The sequence below is a fragment of the Eschrichtius robustus genome, chromosome 15, assembly GCF_028021215.1.
Source record: "Eschrichtius robustus isolate mEscRob2 chromosome 15, mEscRob2.pri, whole genome shotgun sequence".
NCBI classification, from domain to species: Eukaryota; Metazoa; Chordata; class Mammalia; order Artiodactyla; family Eschrichtiidae; genus Eschrichtius; species Eschrichtius robustus.
Window position 1 is genome coordinate 49,591,485 of NC_090838.1, and position 26,507 is coordinate 49,617,991.

The 26,507-nt window shown below is 35.4% G+C and overlaps 1 protein-coding gene across 1 annotated transcript in view; it reads right to left on the bottom strand.

The window, feature by feature from the left end:
* FANCL (FA complementation group L) overlaps positions 1-26,153 on the bottom strand; it is a 78,564-nt gene extending 52,411 nt beyond the window's left edge. The window contains exons 1-5 of the mRNA XM_068564345.1: positions 26,021-26,153; positions 16,381-16,439; positions 13,940-14,000; positions 11,334-11,390; positions 6,401-6,501 (exon numbers count right to left, since the gene is read on the bottom strand). Coding sequence (XP_068420446.1) covers positions 6,401-6,501; positions 11,334-11,390; positions 13,940-14,000; positions 16,381-16,439; positions 26,021-26,116 — 374 coding nt within the window. The 5' untranslated portion in view covers positions 26,117-26,153. The remainder of the gene's footprint in view (positions 1-6,400; positions 6,502-11,333; positions 11,391-13,939; positions 14,001-16,380; positions 16,440-26,020) is intronic.
* Between the last annotated feature and the right edge of the window lie 354 nt (positions 26,154-26,507).

The following is a 26,507-nucleotide window of genomic DNA, read 5'->3' on the forward strand; positions in this document are numbered from 1 at the left end:
TTTTTAAAGAAGTTGAAACAAGTGTAGAAGTTACAATAGCAGCAATCAAACTTAAGATCAGCTACTAATTCTCAATGTCATTTCTATAAAAAAAAAAAAAAAAAGTATACGAATATAGAGGAAAAAGGAAAGATTTCAATCATATTTTTAAACATTTCCTTTTTTCTAACTTAATTTTTTATAAAGCTTGATCCTATAGAACTGATTAGATATGTCAAGTATGTAATTTAAAAACACAGCAAGGTTTTCCTTACCTTAAAAAAAAAATCCTTCTTTTATTATCAGATTTTACTATTCCACTAACAAATCTACAAGATTATTATTTAGAGTGTAAGTAAAATATAGGTATTTCATTTGGTCTAGGAATCATGAAGATTCTGAAAATCCATTTAAATCAATTTGTCATGCAAATCATTATGTGTGTTATTTTAAAAGATATTTTAAATTAAGAAGCTAGACAGCTGCTCAGGCAGCACCTCAAAAGTTAACAATTCTAGCACAGGGACAGCACAGTTCAGGTCTCATTTGTAGCTCTGAGGGTCCTGAAACCCAGTATTATCAGTGTGCCAAGTATACCAGGCCTGATTTAAGAATTAAGTCACAAAAATAAAACTGAAAGGAGATGTTCTTACTTCGCCAGACACTGCTGGATAAATACGGACAAAATCATACTATTTGGCGTCTCACAATCACACTGTTTATTTGTAAAGACTATGAAACTAATGATTAGGTAACGGCAGGTATATTCTAATTCAATCATGCATCCTAGTCACTATAATTAAACTATGAGCTTTCATAAATCTAAGCAACAGATTTCAAAACTATCATTTTGCACATGGCCAATTTTATCCGTGGTGCGATAGTCACACTTTGAGGCTGAAACTAATAAAAACTATGTCCAAGTACTTGAGGGAACTTTACTAAAGGCTCCATACCAGAGCTATCCCCACAGCTCACCTCCAGGGAGCCATCATTCACGCCAAATGCCTGAGCACTGTTATGCAGCCAGCCTTGGCAATATACACTCATCTTATATACAAAGCTGGGGATGAAAATATGTATCTTGAAACTTATTCTGAGAATTAAACAAGAACTCTATAAAGTAGCTAGCAGGAACTTAAAAATGGAAGTTCCTATATATAATAATCTAAGGGGGAGACAAACATTTATATTGTGATGAATGCTATGGTAGAGGCATTCATATGCTTACCTTTGGCTTTCATCTATTATCTAAGTTAGAGACCTGTTCCTTTTTCTCCGCTATCAGAACAATGTATATAAAGCAAAGCAAAAGTCAGTACTTCCTATTTATCTATAAAAACATTTATTCCATAAAATATTTTATATACTTGCACTATTTCCCTTATAACTTTGTTGCTAACAGCTCTCAAAAATCCTATACGTATATACCATAGTACCTATCTGAGTTAGAATTAAGTACTACTGGGATCCATCTACTTAAATTCTGACTCTTCCACTAGATGTAAGTTCCATGAGGAATCTTAAGTCTTGCTTGTGTATCTTCACTGCCTTACATTATAGGCATTCAATAAATAATAGGTGGAAAAAAATGAACAATTCAAAAATCTGATATTTGCATATTCAATGCTTCAACTGATTTTCATTACTGGAGTTCTCCCAATAATGTCACATCTGCTTAGAAAACTGCCTCAAACTGACTATATCAAAATAACAGAAATAAAACTAGAAGAACATTTCTTCTTCCCTTTCCAAACCCTTCCTCCATTCCTAATTATCCTCTAAACACTAAGATCTTAACATTTAAGCATCAGAAAATAAGTCAAAATAATTTTTCTCTTTTCTATCACTTTAAATCCAAAGAATGATCAGGTCCATGACATCAACGCCTCAAGAAAAATCTTCATAACTTCAGCAGAATTGTTAAGAGTGCATCTCAATTCATTACTGGTCTTCTCCGTCTCTCCCCTCCATTGTTTTGCTAAATTTTCTAAAAAAGGTTTCATCCATCCCAAATCCTATTCAGGAATGATATCTTATCAAATAAAACGTAATTTCATGAATATGCATTAACCAGTCCTCAATATCACCATAACAGTACATTTAAAATTATATGTAACATCCATTTCTGGCTAAAACGGAGTACCTTACTGAAGACCAAAACTTCCTCTGAGAACAACTAAAGTAGCCTGATGAAAGGGAAAAGAAAAAAAAAGTTTGAAGGTGTCAAAAAATTGCTAAAGCAACCAGGACTTGAAGGACCAAGGTCCTGAAGAAGGGGGAACAGAGGAGAAGTAAGCCAACACTTCAGCCATTTTTCCTTCAGGGTATTTAGCAATTCTGGGCATAGGGCAAGAAAAGGAGGATCTGGGTAAATGGAGCAGGCAGAGAGCTACTAGTAAGTGGCAAAAAAAAACAAAAACAAAAAAAACAAACAAAAAAACCAAAAAAAAATCAACAACAAAAAAACAAAACAAAAACCCTAACAGCATTTCTGGCAACCTCATGAGGATAGAGAAATAAAAATAATGGACTTAAAGGGCCAGAATCTGGTGAAAAGGTAGGGTCAGAGACTGGGGCCTTATATCCTGGCAATTTTCCATCAAAACTTTTAATAAACTGCAAGGGATAAGAGAATAAAAAGCCAAGCAGAAAGCCAATCAAAAACAAAGGATAATATTTAGAAATCTCATAATACTGAGGAGAAATTTATTAGAATTTAGAACCTACCAGTGGGAAAAAGTCCCAGTGGACATCCCTAAGCTCTCAGTGGGAACCCTTGGAGGGTTACCGGTAAAGGCAAAGTAAACAAGAGGTATGTGAAGCACTGCCCAAAATGCAACCCAGACTCTAATGGGCTAAAGGTAAACTAGCCTAATGAAGACAAAGATTAGAGTTTAGGATCTACCAAGGGAGAAATCCAAATGAGCACACTTGGCTCTTGCTTGAAAGCTCTGGAGGGTTATAGCCTGGGACAGGGAGAGGAGCAATAAGAGCCCTGCAAAAACTTCAACCCACCGGGAACCATTTCAGTCTCTATGGCAACCTGCCCCCGCTTTATTTTCCTAGTAAAGAAAAAAGTAAACCCTCTGTAGAACAAAATATCATCTGGAGCTTCCGAACTTTTTAATACACAATTTCCAACACTCAACAAATATTATTAGGTATAGCACTGCAGCCTGAATGGCCAAAGGCAAGTACAGAAGAACAGCCAAGACAGTGAAAAAAGGTGCATTAACTAGAATGCCTACAAATTAAGCCAGTTTCCTCATTTCTCCCCTTTTGCCGTTTTTTTTTTTTTTTGGTTATTTTTTCCCCCGAAGAAAAAACAATCATGTTATTGAGAAGAGACACAGAGATTTAAGGTTTTACATTTTTTTTTGTTATACAGTATTCAAATTTTGTATTGATTCAATTGTGAAAATAAAGAAAAACCCTTACTCTTTGCTGTTAAAAAAAAAGTCTAGGCCTTGGTATTCACCCAACAAAGTTGAAAAATAACATCCACGTGAAAAACCTGCACATAGATGTTTACAGCAGCTTTATTCATAACTGCCAAAATTTGGAAGCAACCAAGATGTCCTACAGTAGGTGAATAAACTGTGGTTCACCCAGACAATGAAATATTACTCAGTGCTAAAAACAAATGAGCTAATGAGCCATGAAAAGACTGAGAGGAAATTTAAATACATATTACTAAGTGAAATAAGCCAATGTGAAAAGGCTTCATAATGTATGATTCCAACCATATGATATTCTGGAAAAGGCAAAACTATGGAGACAGTAAAATGAACAGTGGTTGCCAAGGGTCAGGGGAGAGGGAGGGATGAATAGGTAGAGCATAAAGCATTTTTAGGGCAATGAAACTACTTTGTACAATATTATAATGACAGATACACGTCTTTATACATTTGTCCAAAACCATAAAAAGTACATCACTAAGAGTAAATCCTAATATAAACTATGGTTTTGGGGTGATAACAATGTGTCAATGTAGGTTCATCCATTGTAACAAATGTACCACTCCAGTGGGGGATGCTGATAATGGTGGAGTCTATGCGTGTATTTGGGGGCAGAAAGTATATGGGCAATCTCTGTACCCTCCTCTTAATTTTGCGATGACCCTAAAACCACTCTAAAAAAATTAAGTCTATTAACAAAAATTAATAAAAGCACTAGGAATGCCAAGATCCAGGACTATATGACAGAAAACCACAAGAAAAAAATAAAAAAATAAAAAGAGACTCAAGGGGATCTAGATTATGGGAGTAGTTAGAAAAATTTTAAAACCATAAAAAAAAAAATAGAGAAAAAGATGGAGAATTTCAACAGAGTATTAAAATCTAGTAGAGTTATACTAATATCTAACAAAGTAGACATTAAGGCAAGAAATATTGCTAGATACGAAAAGAAACATTTAATGATGAGGGAAAATCCACGAGGAAGATGCAGCAATTATAATGTGTATGCACTCTAAATTAAAAACAGAACTTCAATATGATCCAGCAATTCCACTTGAGGGCATATGTCCGAAGGAAACAAAATCACAATGTCAAAGAGATATCTGCACACCCATGTTCACTACAGCATTATTTACAATAGCCAAAACATGGAAACAACCCAACTGTCCACTGACAGATGAATAGATAAATAAAATGTGGTGTATATACATATATACAATGGAATACTTTTCAGCCACAAAAAAGGACATCCTGCCATTTGCAACAACCTGGATGACCTATAATGGGCACTATGCTAAGTGAAATAAGTCAGACAGAAAAAGACAAATACTGTATGATCTCACTTATAATGTGGCATCTAAAAACATACCTTAAAAAACTGAATTCATAAATACAGAGAAAAGATTGGGGGTTGCCAGAGATGGGTGTGGAGGGTGGGTGAAACGAGTGAAAGAGGTCAACAGGCACAAACTTCCAGTTAAAAAATAATTAGTGGGAGTGTAATGTACAGCATGGTGACTACAGCTAATAATATTGAACAGCTGACCTGAACAACATGGCGGTTAGGTGCACCAACCCTCAACACAGTCGAAAATCCACCTATAACTTCACAGTTGGCCCTCCATATCTGCAGTTCCACATCCACACATTAAACCAATGGCAGATTGGATAGTACTATAGTACATATTTATTGAAAAAAAAGCATGCATATGCTTTTTTTTATATTTTTTTTATATGCATATGCATATAAGACCCCGTGATGCTCAAGGGTCAACTGGATTGTATATGTGAAAGCTGCTAAGAGAATAAATCTTCAGCGTTCTCATCACAAGAAAAAAATATGTAACTGTGTACTTATGCATGTTAACTAGACTTCTTGTGGTGATTATTTCATAATACATACATATATTGAATCAGTATGTCATACATCTGAAACTAATATAATATTCTATGTCAATTTTATCTCAATAAATAAATATTAAAGGGAATTCTTCAGTCAGGAGGAAAATTACTCTAGACAGGATAGAAATGCAGGGAGGAAGGAATGAAGAACACTGGGAGAAATAACTGTGTGTGTATGTATAAAAATACTGACTTTAAAAACAACAATAATAACGTTTGTCAAATTTAAATATAGAATTAAAATGCATTATAACAACAACACAACAAAGGGGAGAAAATGCATTAAAGAGTTTTAGATCCTCGCAATATAAGAAAATTGGTAAAGATAACAATGTATATTTTGCTATGTGTATGTTGTAATCTCTGAGGTAACCTCTAAAATAATAAAAAAAGTATACCTAAAAAGTTAATAGAAAGAAAAATATAATAAAAATTGTGATTAATTCAAATAAAGGCAGATGAAGAAAAAAAAACACAAAATACACGAGACAAATAGAAAACATATAGCAAGATAATAGACATAAAACTAAATATACTGGGTGATGTCAGTGAAAATGGCAGTCAGAAGTTCCTAAAATTCTCCCCTCCATATAATAGCAACAAGAAAACCAACACAAAAAAACTGTCAGAAAAAAAGACAAATATGTGAGGTGATGAATGTTAATTAATACAATTGTGGCAATCCTTTCACAATGTATAGGTATATCAAATCATCACACTGTACACTTTAAGTATGTAAAAATTTTATTTGTCAATTATATCTCACTAAAAGAAAAATAAAATAATGTTATATGTTCAGTGAAAATATGGTAACATCTTAATTTACTGTGTACATAAAAATGTTATTTTTTTCCAAATTATATTTAGAATGCTACCTTGTAGGTCAGTTTTTTTATGATGAAATACCTTTAATTCACAGCCACAATAAGGATCAGATACTCTAACTACATGACACTTTTGACTAAAAACAGTGCAAAATAAATTGCTAAAACTGAAAATATATTAAATTGAAATGCGTAAGAGAAAGGCATTTCTAAAACATTTTAAAATAGACATACTTATCCCAACCAAGAGTTCCTATCTCTTCAATAAGGCTTGAGTAGAACTGGGGAGGAGGAGGTAGTACATACAGCTCTTTTTTATTCTTTAAAGCAACTTCCTGTTTAAAAGAAAAAACTTGAATCAGCTGCAGAATGCTACACAATGAATTATTAGTACCTGATTACGAAACACAATTCTGTAATCTTTGTACCTAACTAAAGTATCCATTATTTTTACAGAAAATCCAGCTGAATGAGTCCCCTTCTCATAAAAAAAGACATGAAAAGGGTAAAGGACTGCACTGAAGGTCATGTAAAACTGTCAATTATTATACCATAAAAACTTAAGACTCTCATGTTCTCCTAGACTATTATGCCTATCAGAGATGAAAAAAATTCACACACACACACACACACACAAAACCCCCTCATTCTCAAGGCTTCACTATTTTTCTACTCCTGTTGATATAAAGAAACATGTACCTTTAAAGAAAAGCCTGAACCCTATGTACATTGCCTAGACTGATACATTTGCACACCTTTGTGAATCACATTCTTATAAAAATCCTTCATTATCACAGTAAATACATACCTGTTAATTTCTTTCACTGACTTACATGCTGTATTACTCCCAGACCAGCTAAGTGCTTTGCCATCTATCTGGCTAGATCACAGCTCCTTTCCCTGCTAAGCCCACCTATGATATCTTTAAGATGGTTTATGTTCCCCCAAACAAAACTAAAATTTACACTTTTGCAAGCAATACAAACATCACTAGAGTTGCTGAGGCTGAAAATTACCAGTTATTTCAAAGGTGCTAACCTAGACAAATATCTTATTTGGAAAGTAAAAATAAATGTATCTATACAGATGTTCATATGGTCTGAATTATCAAAAGGTATTATAAAAAGGAAAGAAATAATAAAACCAGGAATTAATTAATAAAAGCCAATAAAGAAATTAAAAACCAGATATAATAAATAACAAAACCAGATGGGAAGAAGTATAAAAATTATAAATACTTCTGGTAACCCTAATAATAAGTATAAATTTTTATTTAAGTATATATTTATTAGTCCTTATTCTTTTTTTTTTTAAACAAGGATAGGAGACAATTAAATTGAGGTAACACTAGAAAGAATAGATTTTTACAAAACAGCATTTCAAAATCAGGACTGTTTACTGAAACTACTTTAATACAGTTCTAAATCTGCTTTAGGATAAAAACAAACAAACAAACCAAACTGTGAAAGCAGGTTTGTAAAGCCCAGAATGTCAATGTGAATTAGAAGGGAAGCTCCCAGAAGACAAAAAGTATACTGCTTTTTTATAAACTAAATACCTAATGCTGTATATAGATAGCCTGATGGTCCACAGAAATAAATTTGTACTATTAAGATTATCCTGTTACTAGTACTACTACTAATAATGTCAATATCGTTCCTGGACTTACAGATGTAACAGCTATACAGTATTTGGAAATTTTTTTAAATTCAAAAATATTAACTACTACTATTCACGTACACTGAAGGTTAAAAATAAACTTGGATAATAATAAAAATGTACTTTAATCCTAGGTTTATGACATTTGTAAACTCTGCCTTCTACCCTGGGTCAGACAAGTTATTCCTATTCTAGAACTGTAACAGAGAAAAGGGCAAAGGCAGAGAAGCAAAGTGTTCTTTGTGGACAAGGAAGCAAAGGTACATAGTAGAAAGAACACAGGCTTTACAAGCAGGTTTTAATTCCCAATTTTAAACATTTCCAAGTTTTGAGGCCTTAGGCACTCAGTGATTCAGCCATAAAAAAGGAATAAAATAATTTACCCTGCTGATTTCTTTTAAAACAACTGTTCATCTATCAGATATGTACAAGCTCCTACTATACGCCTAGTTATTACTAGGAAACTCCATGAGAGATTTAACAAAATTTCCTGAAATAAGATCAACACCTACTGATTTCATTTGGGCAACATTCTCAATACTTTCACCAGTGATTATATTAAATGAACCCCATTACTAACAATACAACCCAATAAACTACTAATTCTTACATTTTTAGGTACAGTGCCATAAATGTGCAATAGTATCACCAACTCTGTCCACAATTTCTTTAGAAAGCTAAAGTATAGGATCTCATTTTACTCAGAAATGCAATGACAAATGTACTAAACAGAATATTGTGAATTGGAGATCAATCCCCAATTATTTTAAACTAATGAGTATTTCTTCAAAATTAAATGACCAATAGAGCTTAAAGTTAGCTTCAGCAGTAGCGAGCCACAGTATATACAGTTTTTACTCTGGTTCCCTTAGTCCAGGGATCCCCAAGCCCCAGGCCGTGGACTGGTCTGAGGCCTGTTAGGAACAGGGCCACACAGCAGGAGGTAATGCACAGCAGGAGGTGAGCGGCCGGTGAGCGAAGCTTCATCTGCCACCCCCCATGGCTCGCATTACCGCCCGAACCATGCCCCCCATCTCCCCCACCCCCCAGCTTCGTGGAAAAATTGTCCTCCACAAGACCAGACCCTGGTGCCAAAAAGGTTGGGGATCACTGCCTTCGTCCTGTTTGTATAGGTTATCAAAATTATGATAAAAAGACAAAAGAAACTTTTCAAACTTTTGTTCAATGTCAAGGAGATGTAAACCAAAATACACTTCACTTCTTCACCTTACATTTTTTAAGGTTATCACGTTGTGGCCTTTGACAAAATTGATAATGAATTTTGATAATCCTTATTAATTAGGGCTTACAAATTTATTAGTCAAAATTTAAACTTTAGAATCTGATTTTTTTTATACTCTTTATTTTGATCCCAAACGTTTCACCAAAGCTCCACCTCAGTGGGTTGTTATGAGGATTAAAAAAAGGGCTCAAGACAAATCCAGCAAGTAAATAAGCTCTAAATATGTGGCAGCTGCTCCTAACAATAAGAAGGCCTCAAAAAGAACCACAAAGAAATATCAAACTGCTTTCAGTTGTTAGTAGCTATATATTGGCACTGTAATTTTGTAAAACAAATATAAAGAAATATTTATAGATATGGGAAAAGCATAAGTAAAACATACAAGTAAAAACATAATAAAATAACTATGTTAATATTCAAAATGAAAGTTTTCAGATTTAAAAGAGATATAAGCATAAAGTCAAAGAAGTAAAATCCCTATGCCAAATTTGAAATGAAAATTTTGAAATGAACTCATGATTGTTTTCTTTCTAAAAAGCATTTTTTTCAGGCTTTGTCCACAGAAAAGGCCTAGAATTAATACCAATGAACACTCCAGTTTTGAGACTGTGGCATCCAAATACCATTTCCTACAAAAAAAAACCCATAGCTCTTTGGAAAAATAGGATGAGTTAATGAAACTGGGGCAATTGGTGTCATAAAGCAAAGCTTGGGATGTGTTAAAAGAACTCAGGAACCAACATTAAGGGGCTTACACTGACCAACAATGGCACAGTTTAAGCACTGAATAATGACTGCAATGGACTAAAGTTAATCAAATATTAAAAAACCCACAGGTTCATAATAATACTAAAAAAAAAAAGCATTAGTTTCCTTTGAGTTGTTAGGCACCAACTCATTATTCTAAAAATTGACTTTTTAAAAAAAGGAAAAAGAAACAAGCATTTATCCTCTCTCTCCAGTATAAGCTATGCCTCAAATTAACCAAATAACTGATGAAGGGAAATTCTTCTCTGTAAAAGATTTTCAGCTAATAAATGTAGGTGATGGATTTTTAAAAACCACCATTTGCAATCCCTAATGAAATAGTGGATGTAGTCAATGACTGTCATTGGAAGCTAAAATCAGTAGGTGATAAGCTGATGGGAAACTTTATATTAGATGGAGCTAAGCCTATTGATCAATCTTAACTCCTCTAAACGAGGAACTATCAGACACCATGTACCTCCTGATGCAGGGTGAGAAGTACAGAGCACAAAGTGTTCTTACCAGAGCAAATGAACCCAATTCTGTTGAGACCCTTAGATCTAACTGCCGGATTGCAACAAAGGTAGAAGAATATGTTAAAAGACACCATGAATATCTAATACACCAAATCCAGAATGTAGGAAATTTTATAGGACACATAATCTGGCTTTTCAATGAGTAGATGGCATGAGAAGAAGGAAAAAAAAACAGTGAGGGGAAGAGGAGATGCTGCCACAAGAAGTAATTAAGAAACTTAAGAGACACAGCAACTAAATATCATGTGTGGACCGTGTTTGCCTACTGATACAAACAAAGCAACTACAAAGAATTAGCACTAACTTTACTGGGATTATAACAGCATATTTTAAAACAGACAAAAAAAACACTTAAGTGTTAGACGTATAATCTGACATATTATGGGGAAATGGATACAATGTCCAGGGTTTCTTTTAAAATGCTCCAGTCCCTTTCTCCTAAAAGAGTAGGGGAAGAAATATGATTGGCGAAACTTTGAAGTTAGATCATGGGCCTGTGGGTATTCCCTGACGTCTTCCCTCTTCTGTTAATCAAGTATTTTACGTATAGTTAACTGAATAATCAGTTATCATATGTAACTGTATATATGTAATGAAGCCTAACAAATTTTTCAGAAATCTGTAGTTGTATACAAAATTATTTATACGTTGCATTATATCTTTATGTGTGACTTTTTAATCTCTCTGTAGACGTTACATTCTCTAACAGACCAGAAGTACATTTTTATTTCTTCACCACCTGTCCAAGACTAGTGTCAAGTGTGCCCAGTTTAGGATACAATCAAATTGGTTCTTACACATAGTTCTACTCCTCATGCAGTTTCAGAAAAGTACCATCCACATTTATGCACAGAGTAAAATAAGACATTAATGATTGGGAGTTGAGAAGTTTTAAGTTCTAATCATGTTGGTTTTTAAAGGAATTACAAAAACATTCAAGATTTACAGAATATGGTGACAGTGTTAGAAAACAAATTCTTACCAAAACCATCTTCAACTCCACTATAAAGCTCATTAGATCAGGAGAGTGCTGCATTCTCTAGATCAAAACAACATTTCCAATTAATTTCATGTGTACAATGAATATTCCACATGCTGAAATGGAAATAAAATCCAAGTCCATGTGAATACGGAAAAAAAAGTATTAGCTATATCTGCGTCTTAAAAGTATAAGAATTAAAGTATTGGTCATCAACCCTACTATTCCTACCAATTTCATTCTGAAAGAGTAATTAAAGCCCTCAAATCTATTTTGGTGAGATATACTGAATTATGTAAGAATGTCACTTAAAATCTCACACATTCCTCTATTTCTTCAGCACTGACTACTGTCATGTTTAGCAATCTAGCAAACCACAGCACTATTTACCAAAAAAAAAAAAAAAGTATGAATGGAGTGTCAAGAGGAGCATAAAATATAAAAATCAGGAAATCTATACAATTAAAAGAATCTAGTCAGAGCAATGAATTAACAACTAATCAATAAAACTGTCTATTTTAATTTTTTTCCTTCACCTTAAAGACTACCTATAATTGTTAATTTTGTCCTTTCACAACTAACCCGTACTAATTCAAAAAGACTCAATCTTTCAATAAGGTAGAACAGTTACAATAAAATGGCAAAAAGGAAATAACTTCTGAAGTATAGGGATATTAAAGTGTCATGGCTCCATTTCCTAGAAATCTTTGATTCTTAAAAGAAAATTATTATAGAATAAAAGAAAGCAAAAAAAAATTCTCATTTAAAATTGCTTTCTTAGATAAATCTCTACATCATTTCTCTGCTTGACATCAAAATGTTATTTTTGTTACTTTTTCTGATGCACTGCACTACCACCACACAGTTCTGAAGTGGATATGTAAATTTCTGTCTTTACATGAGAAAAATAATAATCGAAGATATTTCAACAATACATGAGACATATGATTTACATCTTAACACAGCTTTGTGTGGGCACGTTTGTAGAACAAGTCTTTGACTTTCCCTTCTTCTACACAATATTTCCCCTGTAGTTTACTAGAGAGGAATAATAAATTATACCAAAGTGTGCAAACTACAGCTCAGAGGTTAAATCCAGCCCAATAGCTGTTTTTGTAAACAGAGTCGTAATGAAATGCAGCCGCACCTATTCATTTACCTCTTGTCGAGGCTGCTTTGGTGCTACAAGGGCACAGTAGAGTAGTTATGACGGAGATCTTAAGGGTCCACAAAACCTGAAAAATTTACTATCCAGTCCTTCACAGAAAAAAAATTGCTGACCCCCCACCAGATCTTAAGGGTCCATAAACCTGAAAAATTTACTATCCAGTCCTTCACAGAAAAAAAATTGCTAACCGCCCCCCCCCCGACCCATATTTACTAAAGTTAAAAATGACACAAGGAAAGAAGAGTAACATTCAACTGGACTTTGGAATAAAACAAAGACTGAAACTAATACTGCGTTCTACATGACCAACTGGAGGGCAGGGAGGAGATAAGTAATTGGAACTTTTTCTAGGAATCCTCTTGGTGAATTGGTGGAGAAAAACTGTTATAGAATTTATTATTATTCTTAGTCTTCATTAACAGTTTTTCTTCAAGCTATTTAGATATCTCATTAGATTCATTTCTTAAACTTTAGTATACAATATAATCTCAGCGGATGGGGAAGGGGCGGTGAAGAGAAAACCGAGAGAAATAATTTAAACATCCCCTTAAAAATCTGCTGTAATTATACTGCCAGCAGTGACAGCCTACATTCTACAAATCAAATAGTTTATTTCCTATATTTCTTTGTGGTTCAGTACTGCTTTAAGTGAGAGTAACTGTCATTGTCAGTTTCATACATAATAACCTGCTTTAAGAAAGTAGAGGAAATCAGGAAAAATACACAAATGAATAAAGCATTAAAAGAAAGGCAGTTCTACTTACATTTATTTTCCTACAAGAGGCATTTCATTATTTTCAGTTGCTTCAGTAATTGATTAGAGAAACAAACAAACAAAAATCTTTAAAGGAATTTTCAGGTAGAGCAACCTAAACATTAAGAATAACTGAATTGGGATGGAGAGGTGGATGAAGTGGGTGAAGGATGTCAAAAGTACAAACTTCCAGTTATAAAATTTTTTTAAAAATAAAGAATAACTAAATAAATCCTGCCTATATCTCACCTATGCCATCTTTACATCTATTCTCATTACATATGCATGCATGATCCTAAGTGATTTCCACTTCACCTTTTCTGTTGCTTATCTTGAACTACAATCGCATTTTTGCCACAGATACCCTTCAACTCCTAAATGGGTCCTGGGATTTTTTGGTACCACCACTATTCAGGTGGATAGGGTGTATACATTTGAAGACCCTAAAGTCTCAAGGATGGAAATAAAGTTTCAACATAAATGCTGGCTGGAGATGTGCTGAGGATTCTGAGACAGGAAACATTTTATATAAAATATGGATCCTTAAAATATTTGCTAGATAGAGATGAAACCTACAAAATTCAGCAACTACTAAACCAGTTGTAACACTCTGCGAAACAGGTCTTTAAAAGAGTATATTTAGTAACTTCTTACCCCCGCTTAAAACAAACCTTTTAAAGGACTTACCTGTTGCACTACGTGATGATATCCATTAAGTATTGCTTTCAGCTGCCAACTACATAGTAATCTAAAATTTTAATGGAACAACATGGTTTAGTCATTGTTCAGAATTATAAGGAAAAAACTTATTTGTATGCTAACTCAAATATGTACATACACAGAAAAGAATGACATAAAGATAATGCTGAGAAGTTAATAAAATTTTTATCACGGCTACTGTTGAAAATCATGTCTTCCAACTGTCGGTACTAATTTTATTCAAAATATAAATAACTGCAATCAGCAAACAACATGCAAACAAAACAGTACTTTTTTTTTTTTAATTTTAACATGTCCAAAGCAAAGTTTTCTTGAATTGGATTCTTCTCCAAGAGAGATTAAATAAAACAGTTTTGATCATAATATACAGAACTTCTATTTGCGAAAGCATATGTAGCAATCTATTCTTCTTTCAATTCCAGATTAAGGACATACTTTTAATTGTGTAAGTAGTGATAAGTTAATGTTCATCTATCTACTGGCTCACCTCAGTTGCGCTCTCAATGTTGCTAGGTAAGTAACTCCTCTAGGAATTGCTTTTACTTACCTAGAAGTAGAAAGCCCCTCAGAGTTTTCCCAACCATGATCTTTTCAAACCATCATGACCCTCCATTCTTGGTCTGCTAACCCTCATTTCCACTGCTATCTCCTATCACAGAGGCAGAGTAGTTCATTCAACAGCCCTCGGGAAACCCCTTCTTCAAATGTGCTTTCCACCCCTTCCCACCAATTCAATCACATCAATTCACTAATTATCCCTTTACTGTGGTATCCTTAACTTATTTTCTGCTAGTTTTTTTTTCCTCCGTAATATTAACTTGTTCAAGCAAATCTTATTTAAAAAAAAAAAGAACACATAATTATAACTCCCCCTTGACTACACACACTTCTCTGGCCACTCCTGTTCTTCAAAGTAGTTTATACTGTTTACATTTCCTTTCTACCCACTTACCCACTCTCAAAACCCCAATAAAAGCTGGCTTCTGGGCTTCCCTGGTGGTGCAGTGGTTGAGAGTCTGCCTGCCAATGCAGGGGACACGGGTTCGGGCCCTGGTCTGGGAGGATCCCGCATGCCGCGGAGCGGCTGGGCCCGTGAGCCACAATTACTGAGCCTGCGTGTCTGGAGCCTGTGCTCCGCAACAGGAGAGGCCGCGATAGTGGGAGGCCCGCGCACCGCGATGAAGAGTGGTCCCCGCTTGCCGCAGCTGGAGAGAGCCCTCGCGCGGAAACGAAGACCCAACACAGCCATAAATAAATAAATAAATAAATAAATTGAAAAAAAAATAAAAAGAAAATAGTCACTTACAGGACAAAATTAAAATTATAAAAAAAAAAAAAAGCTGGCTTCAACCACTACATGAAACATATGCAATCTAACCTGATCCCTTTGCAACAGTCAGCACTGTTAACCATTCCCCTTCTAAGCCTCTCTTTCTTTGGCTTCAGAGACAACTGTCTAGGTTTTCCTGTTACTTCTCTGGTCAATCCTCTGTCTTCTTCCAAGGTCCTCTTTATTTACCAGTCCTTTAAACATTGTTATGCCCTCAAGATTCTGTCACTGGCTTTCTCTTCTCACTCTATCCATGCAGGCACTAGAAAGTCTATCCATACTCATGGCCCCAAATCCCACGCCTACTGTGACTTCTACATACGTCTCCATTCCAAGTTTCATGCTCAATTTCCACACCAAACCACTACTACCTACTAAAAATCTCCTCTTGATATTTAACATCTGATATGTCTTAAAACAATTCCTCTTCTACTTCTTCCATCCGTGATCTCTTCTCTAGCTTAGTGATCTGAGTTAGGAACTTGAAAAGAATCCTCCACTCCTCTTTCTGTCTGACCTGCCACTTCTAACCAGTCACAAAATCCTGTCAGTTCTACTGTAACTGTCTCTGGATTCTTCCTCCCTTCCTACCCTCAGATATTCTGGAGCAGAAAAAAGATTTTAGGCGCTACCTAAATCCTAAATTTCTAATCTTGTCTCTTGACATTCCTTGAAGGGCTGTCCATACCAACAGCCCATGTTGACACCTAATTTCTATCAGGACCCAACTGATAATGTGGGTCTTCCCACGACTGAACATACACATAATTAACATCAGTCAAAAGTTGGAAACAAATTTTCTAATTCTTTTGTATTCTCCAAATATTCTCACTTGTTGTTTACTGCTTTAACTAAAAAATAAATAAATTAGAGAATGTGTTACCATTGAAAAACACTTCAACACCAGGGAAAATCATTTACAAAGCACAATGATTCACAAAAATCAGAAATGCTTCTGGTTAACTGATTGATAAGCATTTTAGGCAGAACTCTAATGACTAGAATCAGCTTATAGCAGATTAACGACTGCTCATCCCACCAAGATGCATGTACAGTATATAACAAAACACCACATCACCTTGCATTCCTCAGTTGTAAATCTTTGGGCAGCAATATTCTAAGATGGAAATCTCTTCCCTGTGGAAAACATTAAGAAGGTTCACTCAAAAAAGAAGGTTCATTTCATCTTTCACTTAAAGAGAAGTCAAACAGAATCACATAAAAAAGGCAACATTTTCCTTTATTTTCTAAAAGGTATCAACTTTATCCAAATACTTGCTAAAATATAAGCAACAGAATAGTGCATTTGAGGGAAAATAACTCAAAAATGCCTGTCAGAAACTTTGTGATTGTTGGGTAATCAAAACACTAAGATAGGATTTTGTTTTTAAAGAAAAAGTTACTCACATAAATAAGAAATACTAAGAAATTGTTAATGTAGACATAAGAAATTTAAATGTTATTTCTTAGGAAATAAAGAAAAAGGAAATTCCTTCAAATTGCTCTGAATACAGAAGAAAAAATCATAATGTAAAGTAATATATAATAATTATAGGCTTCATATTTGTAATTTTCCAGAGTTTAATAAAGTGAAAATATATTTAAATAATCTAAATACATAGACAGAAATATTTTCATAAATCAGAGTATGTTTAATTCTCCCACACTCGCAGAACTTTAATAAATAAAACCCCTAAAATATTAAGTTATTTTAATTTAAATATTCATTAACTATACATTTGAAAAGACCAAATTTTACTCAAGAATCTTTCCAAGGAAAGAAGGACAGTTCTCTGAGAAATATATTCAGTTTTACTTTCTTGAGAAAGTGAATGGATAAGCAGCTTAAACTTTGTACCTTAAATAGGATAATACACATGAAATCTGAGCAAAGGTAAGCAGAAAAAGACAAACAGAAATATAATCTTTTACTCCAACAGTATAAAATGAAAAAGAGTAATAAAATTCTTGAAAAACAATTACCACGAGAATTTTAGCAGAGCCTCCCTCAAAGCAGTTTCAAAAATAGAGGAACACAATTAAATGCACCCCATAACCTTTACTTTCATGGTAATATTGCAGTTCTGACTTTCATTACATTCAAATGTCCTTTAAAAAAATGAAACAAAATGTACTACTGACCTTTTCAAAAGGTCAAGTAACAATAATTCACTATTTCATTAAAGCACTAGAAGGTATTATGTAGTAACTTTAACCTAACTTTACAGACATCCCACACATAGGTGTAAGAACAATCTGGAATTCAAAATTTACATGAAAAATAGTAAAACTACTCTACTGATCTGTTATGTGAAAGAATAAAATTCCAAAGTCCCTTATTTGCAAAATCCAACCATTTTAAAAGGGCAAATGCCATGTCACATGCCATAATACTTTTCTGATTCAAGGAAATGTCCAAAATTATCTTTTTTTAGTTAAACCATAGAAAAAATGTTAATTGCTCTCATGAAGCAGATTTTCCAGACTTACAGGGAACAAAAGTACTGACAGTTGCCTAAATCTGAATCTCTCTACATATCATTCCAAAAAACTATATACATCAAAATTAAGAACAATTAGACCCACAAAAATCCCATGTCTTCGGCAGAATCAGAAGAAAGAGAATACCATAAACTTCAAAATTACCTCTAAGAAGAAAAATTTAAACCACTTTCCAGTGCCTTCCACCCTGGGGCTCCAGTGGTTTCCACCCTGGGGCTCCCACATCAAGTCCTTTTAGAGAGCTAGGGGCTTCAGGGAAAAAAAAAAAATGCATGGAAGACAGACGAGGGGACTGGACTATGTGCAAAAAATAATAATAAAGACTTCTGGTAAATCAGAGCACTGACTACAGGGAGGGGACTTATTATCAACACAAAAGTCAAGGATCTCATCTTGGATAAGAAATGTAGGAGAAGAAAATGGTAAAAGAGATATCCTTTGGAAACTGGGTGTTAGGAGGAAAAAGTACCAACTATGGTACACTTAGGATCTTCTGTAACAAAATAAAAACACTCAACTCCTCCTTTGACACTACCAAAAAAACTCATCCATAAAGTAAACTGCACTTTGCAGACAAAAGAGGGTATTCTTGAATGAGGAATTTAATAAACTATTGCAATGGTTCACAGACACAAAGATAATGTCTCCATCAATACTAAGCTACTGGGACTTCCCTGGTGGCACAGTGGTTAAGAATCCACCTGCCAATGCAGGGGACACGGGTTCAATCCCTGGTCCGGGAAGATGCCACGTGCCGCGGAGCAGCTAGGCCTGTGCGCCACAACTACTGAGCCTGCGCTCTAGAGCCCGTGAGCCACAATTACTGAGCCCATGTGCCACAACTCCTGAAACAAAGATAAAAAGGAGTAGAGATTTCTCATACACAATAATGCAAGACAGCGAAGCAACATTGCTAAAGCACTAAAATAAAAACAGTCAACCCAGAACTTTATACCCAGTGAAAGTATCTTTCAAAAGGCCAAATCAACAATTTTTTGAGACAGAAAACAACTGAAAGAATTCATCACTAGCAGACATGCACTACAAGAAATGTTAAAGGAAGAACTTCAGGAAGAAAGTAAATGAAACAAGGTGAAAAATCTGGATATACAAGAGTATCAGAAACAGTAAATACACAGGTAAATATAAAAGACCTTTTTTCTTATTTTATAAAATCTCTTTAAAGGATAACTGACTGTGCCAAAGCTGGAATAACTTGAGCAACAAATAAAGTAGTATTGGAATATAACTCAAAATGTAAAATATCCATACGTCCATACTGATATGATTGAATTAATGGAGAAATTAATCTCCCATACAGAAGAATTCCAGATAAATGAAGTTGACCCTTGAACAACATGGGTTTGAACTGTGCAGTTCCACTTACACATGGATTTTTTTTTTTTTTTTTACAATAAATACATACTGCAGTACTATACCATCTGCAGTTGGCTGAATCCACAGATGCAGAACCATGGATACAGAGAGCGGACTGTAAAGTTATATGTCGATTTTCGAGCACATGAGGGTTGGCACCCCAACCCTTGCATTGTTCAAGGGTCAACTGTACATAGATACTCCACCTGAAAGAGGGGGAGCATAATTCCCCACTCCTTAGTGAGGGCTGCTCATAGTGACTTCCTTCCAAAGAGTACAGTATGGAAAGGGGGAAAAAAAGAGTAACTTCCCAGTAGAGAAACCTGACAAACACAACTTCAGCCAAGTGATCAAGGTCAACATCAACAGTCATAAATCATATTGACAATGTGTACCCTTAATATGATGTGATGAAATGGTACTTAAACTCTGCGATGTTCCTCTCAAAAACACATAACCCCAGCCTATTCATGAGAAAAACATCAGACAAATCCTAGTAGAGTAGTATCCTACAATATACTTGACTAGTATTCCTCAATTAAGAGGGTCATTTCATAATCATAAAGAAGTCAGAGTCATCAAAAACAAGGAAAGTCTAAGAAACCATGACAGCTGGGCTTCCCTGGTGGCGCAGTGGTTGAGAGTCTGCCTGCCAATGCAGGGGACACGGGTTCAAGCCCTGGTCTGGGAAGATCCCACATGCCGCGGAGCGACTAGGCCCGTGAGCCACAATTACTGAGCCTGCGCGTCTGGAGCCTGCGCTCTGCAACAAGAGAGGCCGCGATAGTGAGAGGCCCGCGCACCGCGATGAAGAGTGGCCCCCGCTTGCCGTAACTAGAGAAAGCCCTTGCACAGAAACGAAGATACAGCACAGCCAAAAATAAATAAATAAATAAATAAAATTTTTAAAAAATTAAAAAAAAAAAAAAAAAAAGAAACCATGACAGCTAAGAGAAGCCTAAAGAGACATAATAACGTGGTATCTTGGATGGGAACACAGAACAGAAAAAAGTTATTAGGTAAAAGCAAACGAAATATGAATAAAGTACAGACCTGAGTTAATAATAATGTACCAATACTGGTTCATTCATTGTAACAATGTGCCATACTAATATGTTAATAATAGGACAAACTGTGTTTGTGTGGGGAAGGAGATGGTACATGGGAACTCTCCTTACCATCTGTTTAATTTTTCTGTAACTCTACACTGTTCTTAAAAAATAAAAGTCTATTAATTTAAAAAAAAAAAAAAAAAGCTAATCAGCTGCTTAAAAGAGAATTAATACTGTATTGGGAAGGTTATAAGATAAACAGAAATAAAATATATGGCAACAACAGCACAAAACCAGGAGATTAGAAATACAAGTAAACTACTGTAAGATTCTTACACTATAAGGGAAGAGGTATACTTGAAAGTAAATGATGGTAAATTAAAGATGCATATTGTAAACCCTAGAGCAAACACCAGAAAAGAGAGACAAAATATAGCAACTACTTAAGGAAAAAAAAAAAACAAAAAACAGGTAATAAGCTGACAGAGGAGATAAAACAAAATTATAAAACTCAATTAATGTAAAATGCAGAAAATAGGGAAAATATAAAAAATAAATAAAAGAACACATAGAACACATACAAAACAAACAGCTAGATACTAGATTTAAGCCCAACCATATCAACAGTCACATTAAATGTAAAGGGTTAATTAAACAACCCCCAAGTAAAAAGCAATGATTATCAGATTGGATAAAAAAGCAAGGCCCAGAAGAAATCCACTTTAAATATGAAGACACAAATAAGCATAAAATAAAGAATGGAAAAAGATAAACCATGCCACACTAATCAAAAAAAAAAGCTGGAGTCACTATATTAGTATCAAAAAATATAAATTCCAAGATTCCAAAGATTATTACCAAGGATAAAAAGGACCATTTCAGAATCATAAAGGAGTCAGTTCAGCAAGAGTGCTTACAATCCTAAAAGTTTATGTACCTAAAGAACTTCAAAATATATGAAGGAAAAACTGATAGAAATGAAAGTAGAAATTGAAAAAAAAAATTATAAAGTAGCCCCCCCTTATCCACAGTTTCGCTTTCTGCAGTTTCAGTCACTGTGGTCAGCTGAAAATATCAGATGAAAAACTCCAGAAACAAACAATTTTTAAGTTGTAAATTGTGCACCATTCTGAGTAGTGTGATGGAATCTCACGCTGCTACACTCCATCCCACCCAGGATGTGAATCACTCTGTCCAGGGTATCGGCCTGTTAGTCATTTAATAGCTGTCTCGGTTATAAGATCCACTGTCCTACTATCTGAGTGCTTGTATTCAAGTAACCCTTCTTTTAGTTAATAATGACCCCAAAACGCAAGAGTAGTGACACTGGCAATTTAGATATTCTTTTACTGTGCCTAATTTATAAATTGAACTTTATCAGAGGTATGAATATACAGGAAAAAACATAGTACATATAGGATTTGGTACTACCCACAGTTTCAGGCATCTACTGGGGGCCTTGGAATAATATATCCCCTGCAGATAAAGGGGGACTAATGTAGGTGGAAATTTCAACACCCCCTTTCATTAAGTGAACAAATAGACAGAAAATCAGTAAGTATATCGAAAACTTGAATAGCGTTATGAACCAATTTGACCTGACATTTATAGAACACTCTACCCAAGAACAGCATAATATACATTCTTTTCAAGTATGCACAGAACATTTACCAAAATAGACCATACTCTAGGCCATAAAATAAGTTCCAATAAATTTAAAAGAATTCAAATCATATGAATTATACTGGGACTAAATTATAAATCAATATCAAAAAGATATCTGGAAAACCCTCAAATATTTAGAGATATATTGTTCTTCTAAGTAACCTATGGGTCAAAGAAGAAATTAATAAGTATTTTGAACTGTAAAAAAAAAAAAAAGAAAACATACCAAAATTTGTGTGATACAGCTAAAGCAATGTTTGAAAGAAAATATATAGCACTGAACATCTGCGTTATAAAAGAAAAAGGTCTCATTATCAATGACCTAATCTTCCACCTAAACAAATTAGGGAATTTAAGATCAGGAATCAATGAAACAGAAACAGAAAAATAATAGAGAAAAATCAATGAAATCAAAGTAGGTTCTCTGAAGAGATCAATAAACTTATAGGTCTCTATCCAGATGCATCAGGAAAAAAAAAAAAGACACAAAATACCAATATCAGGAATGGGCGTAGGAGACATCTATAAAATATATTCATAATTTCTTTGATACTTCTACCTTTAAGTGTTGGTGCCTCATCTCCTTTTGAATATGGACTGGATTTGAGACTTGCTTCTAATAAATGGCATAAAACAGAAGTAAATGTGTAACTTTAGAGGTTGGGGGAGAAAAAGCACTGTGCAGCTTTCTGCTTGATCTCTGTTTTATCACTTACTCAGGGAAAGCTAGCTGCCATGCTGTAATGACAGTCAAACAACACTATGGAGGTCCATGTGGTGAGGAACTGAGGCCTCTACCAACAGAAGTAAAAAACTGAGGCCTGCAGTCAATAGCTATGTGAATGAGCAATCCTGGCAGCAAATTTTCCAGCTCTAGTCAAGTCTTTAGATAATAGACATCCTGGCCAACATCTTCACTGCAAGTTCAGGAGAAACACTTATCCAGGATCATCCAGCTAAGTCACATCCAAATTCCTGATCCATAAAAAAGGTGAGATAATGAATGTTTGTTGTTTTAAGCCACTAAGGTGTGGAATACAACAAAAGGTAACCAATATAGGGAGCATCATTACAGATCCTAAAGCCATTAAAAGGATAATAAGAGAATATTAAAAACAACTTTTAAACCAATAAATTCAAAAACTTAGATGAAATGAAAAGTCCTTGAAGGAAACAAACTACCAAAGCTCACTCAAGAGAAAAGAAAGAACCTGATAATAGAGAAAACACTTTTAATCACACAGATCACTAACAAATAAAATTTTAAATTAAAGGATCAATTAAGTTACAAAGAGTTGAAGTTTTACAAACATCACTGTCTAATCATGATGCAATAAAACTAGAAATAACAAAATTAGAATGAAAGAAGACCTTCCATGAGCAAAAATTTTAATCTTCTATTAAATAACTCCCAGGTGCGGGGGAACTACAAATTAAAATTAAGCTCTAAAAAATGATGATAAAACACTACATGTCAGTATCTACAGGATACTTTTAAAACAGTGATGATAGGAAAATGCAAATCGTTAAAAACGTATCAATAAAAATGTGCTCTCACTGGCCAAATCTGGGACAATTTAAACATCAGATAGGGAAGTAAGGATTATAATCCATTAGATAAATTATTTTTAAAATCCATGGGCCTGATATAAATAAATGGTAAAGGGAAAGCCACTCTTTATCACAGAATGCCAATTAATAAATATAGAAGAAATGACAGAGTTAGAAAATCATCATTGGCAAACAGCAATTAACAGACTCAAACAAGAGTCAGTGGCTGCTATAACAGGGTGGGGGAGGAGGGAGTTTGATGCCTCAGAGTAGCTTCCTATAAGTACATAATAATTACAATAGGAAAATCTGGCAGATGCCACCTTAAACAGGTGATCAGAGATAACATCATCAATAATGAGACCTGCTGACATCCCGCATCCTAAAAAGGACACAATATTCTTTCTGTGGCATATCTGTCAAAATTGCATAACCTGAATTTAATGATGAAGAAACATCAGACAAATCTAAATTGAGGGACATTCTACCTAATGACCAACATGTACTCAAAAAATGTCAAGTTCATGAAAAACAAAGAAAGACTAAGGAACTATTCCAGATTAAAGAGACACGACAACTAAATGTAATGTGAGATTTTACATCAGATGGTTAGGGGCTGGGAAGGGGTATAAAAAATGTATAATTGCAACATTAACAAAATTTGAATTTGGACTCCAGATTAGATAATGGTATTATATGATGATTAAATTTCCTGATTTTGACAATTGTGGTTATGTATGGGTATGTCCTTGTTCTCACAAAACATACACTTAAGTATTCAGGAATAAAGGAACACTATGTCTGCAACTTAACCTGAAACTGTTCAAGGAAATAATGTGTGTACACATCCACCCACATACACAGACTCAGAATAATAAATCAAAAGGGGCAAATGTAAAATGGTGAACCCCCTTAAAGAGTATACTCAAATTCTTCCTACATCCTTGCTATTTTTCTGTAAATTTGAAATTACATACGACACATTTTTAGACAAAACCAGCTCCACCAAAACAAAACAATGTTAAATAAAATCTTTAGGTTAGGATTTCAACAAGCTGCTTAAAGCAGGTACAAATGAGAATTGTAGCTATAGCCAGGATAAAATAATTTCATCTAATCTGAATTTTGATGGCTACACATATTTTCTAAGAGGCTTTAGCAGATACAGACATATAATACAAAATACTTTCCTTAAAATGCCTAAAATTAGATATAACATGGTTCTGATAAAAATGGAACTTAGTAACATCTCTTCAATTTTTCTAAATGCTGTGAAAGTTTTCAACTAGGTAATTCAAGATCAATACTTCCAACTGGGGAAGGAAAACGTGGATTAACTTTATTCCAGAAGTAACAATGACGTTTAACCTCTACTTTCTGTGAGAGTCACAATGAATTTGAAAACAAATGAAGAAGTCCAAGTGTACGGTCTTTAACCTTTCCTTAATCAGTGTATCAGGATTAGTTCTACACTTAATATTCTTAGGGGTAGGTAAAATTTTCATTTAACATGTGAATTTAATAATTCACTCAATATTTTTGAGACATTACTATGTGTCTTGAGGAAACTTCAAAACACATGTTAATTCCTAGAATATGGCCCCTATCCTCAAAAAGTATGTGCGCTGTTCAGGGAGAGGGCACAATGTTGAATGTAATGGCCAGGAAGCAAAGTCTACACTCAAAATTCTCACCTAAGGTAGCTTGATGCAGTGTAGAGGGGGAAAACCCAGGAGTGGAATCAGATAGCCTGAGTTTAAGGGAGTCCGTTGTGATCATGGACAAGTAACTTAATCTCTCCACTTTCCCATGCCTTGATTTACTCAACTATAAAACGAGAATAATGACTTTTTAAAAAAAATGTCTGCCTCTGAGGCCTGAGGATTAAGTGAGATATTGTACTTGGAAAGCGCTTTGTAAACTTCAAAGCCCTACACGTGTTTACTATGGGTAATAAACCCCACAAGAGAGGCCACTTGGAATCAGCGAAGGTAATTAAGTCTGTTGTCAAGATTTCCTACAAAACATCGCCAACTGGATGAGATCGGGTACCCAGGACTTGGCAGAGAGCGAAAACCAGGTTTTCCTCCAAAACGTTCTTTCTGCAGGAAACACGAATGTAATGAGGGAGCGCAGGCTCCCCTCTGAATGGCCTCCAACCTTCGTGGGGGTGGGGCATGTTAGAATAAAGACAAGCAAAAAATTGGCCAATTAAAACAAAAGTTCAAACGTGGGACAGACACAGGAGCTAGGCAAAACTCCGCGAGGGGCGGGGACGAGGGGGCGTGGCTCTCCTCCCCGTCCTCTCCCAGCCCGGGCGCGCGCGCGGGGGTCCCAGCGTCCTGTCCCAGGCAGCGACCCCGGCCCAGGCATGGAGGCGGCGGCCGGGAACGGGTTTCCAGCAACGGCCCACGGTTCTCAAACTTCTAGTCTCCCAGGAGTCCTTACTGGCCGCCCCTCTCAATCCCCACAAACCCGAGCTCCTAACCCCTCCGGTCACAGACTTCAGGGCCGGGGGTGCGCCGCCAGAGGGAGGCTCTTCTAGCGAAAGAGCAACACCCGGGCGAGTACCTGAGCTGAAATGAATCCTTCATACACGGTTTTCGCCCGGTTCTGGGGTAGAAGCAGCGGGAACTGGCGCAGCAAACTAGCTTCCGCCTCCGCCATGGCTCTTGGTCCGTGGAGACGCCGGGAGCCAGCGGCCGCCGGGCCCCGCACATGCGCAGTCCTGCCTGCGCCTAGTGCGCAGAGAGGCGGAAACCCGCGCCTTTGGCGGGAAGAAACTTGGAGGCTTCCGCGGGCAGAAATGAAGGTCTGAGGCTACTCGGGACACCTGAGCTCAGGGTCAGCCAGAATAGATGCGGCTTGGTGGAGGCAGCATTGGCGCCAACGGGAGGCAGGAGGGAAGCTTGTTTTTAGGTTCACAGGTCTGACCGAACAAGCTCATACTAGCCTTGATTGTCCCAAGAACCCTTTTGGATACGTATATTAATCCAGACTCAAGTCAACACCAGACTTAGTTCTGCTGCACTGTACTCACAAATATCTAAGGCAAAAC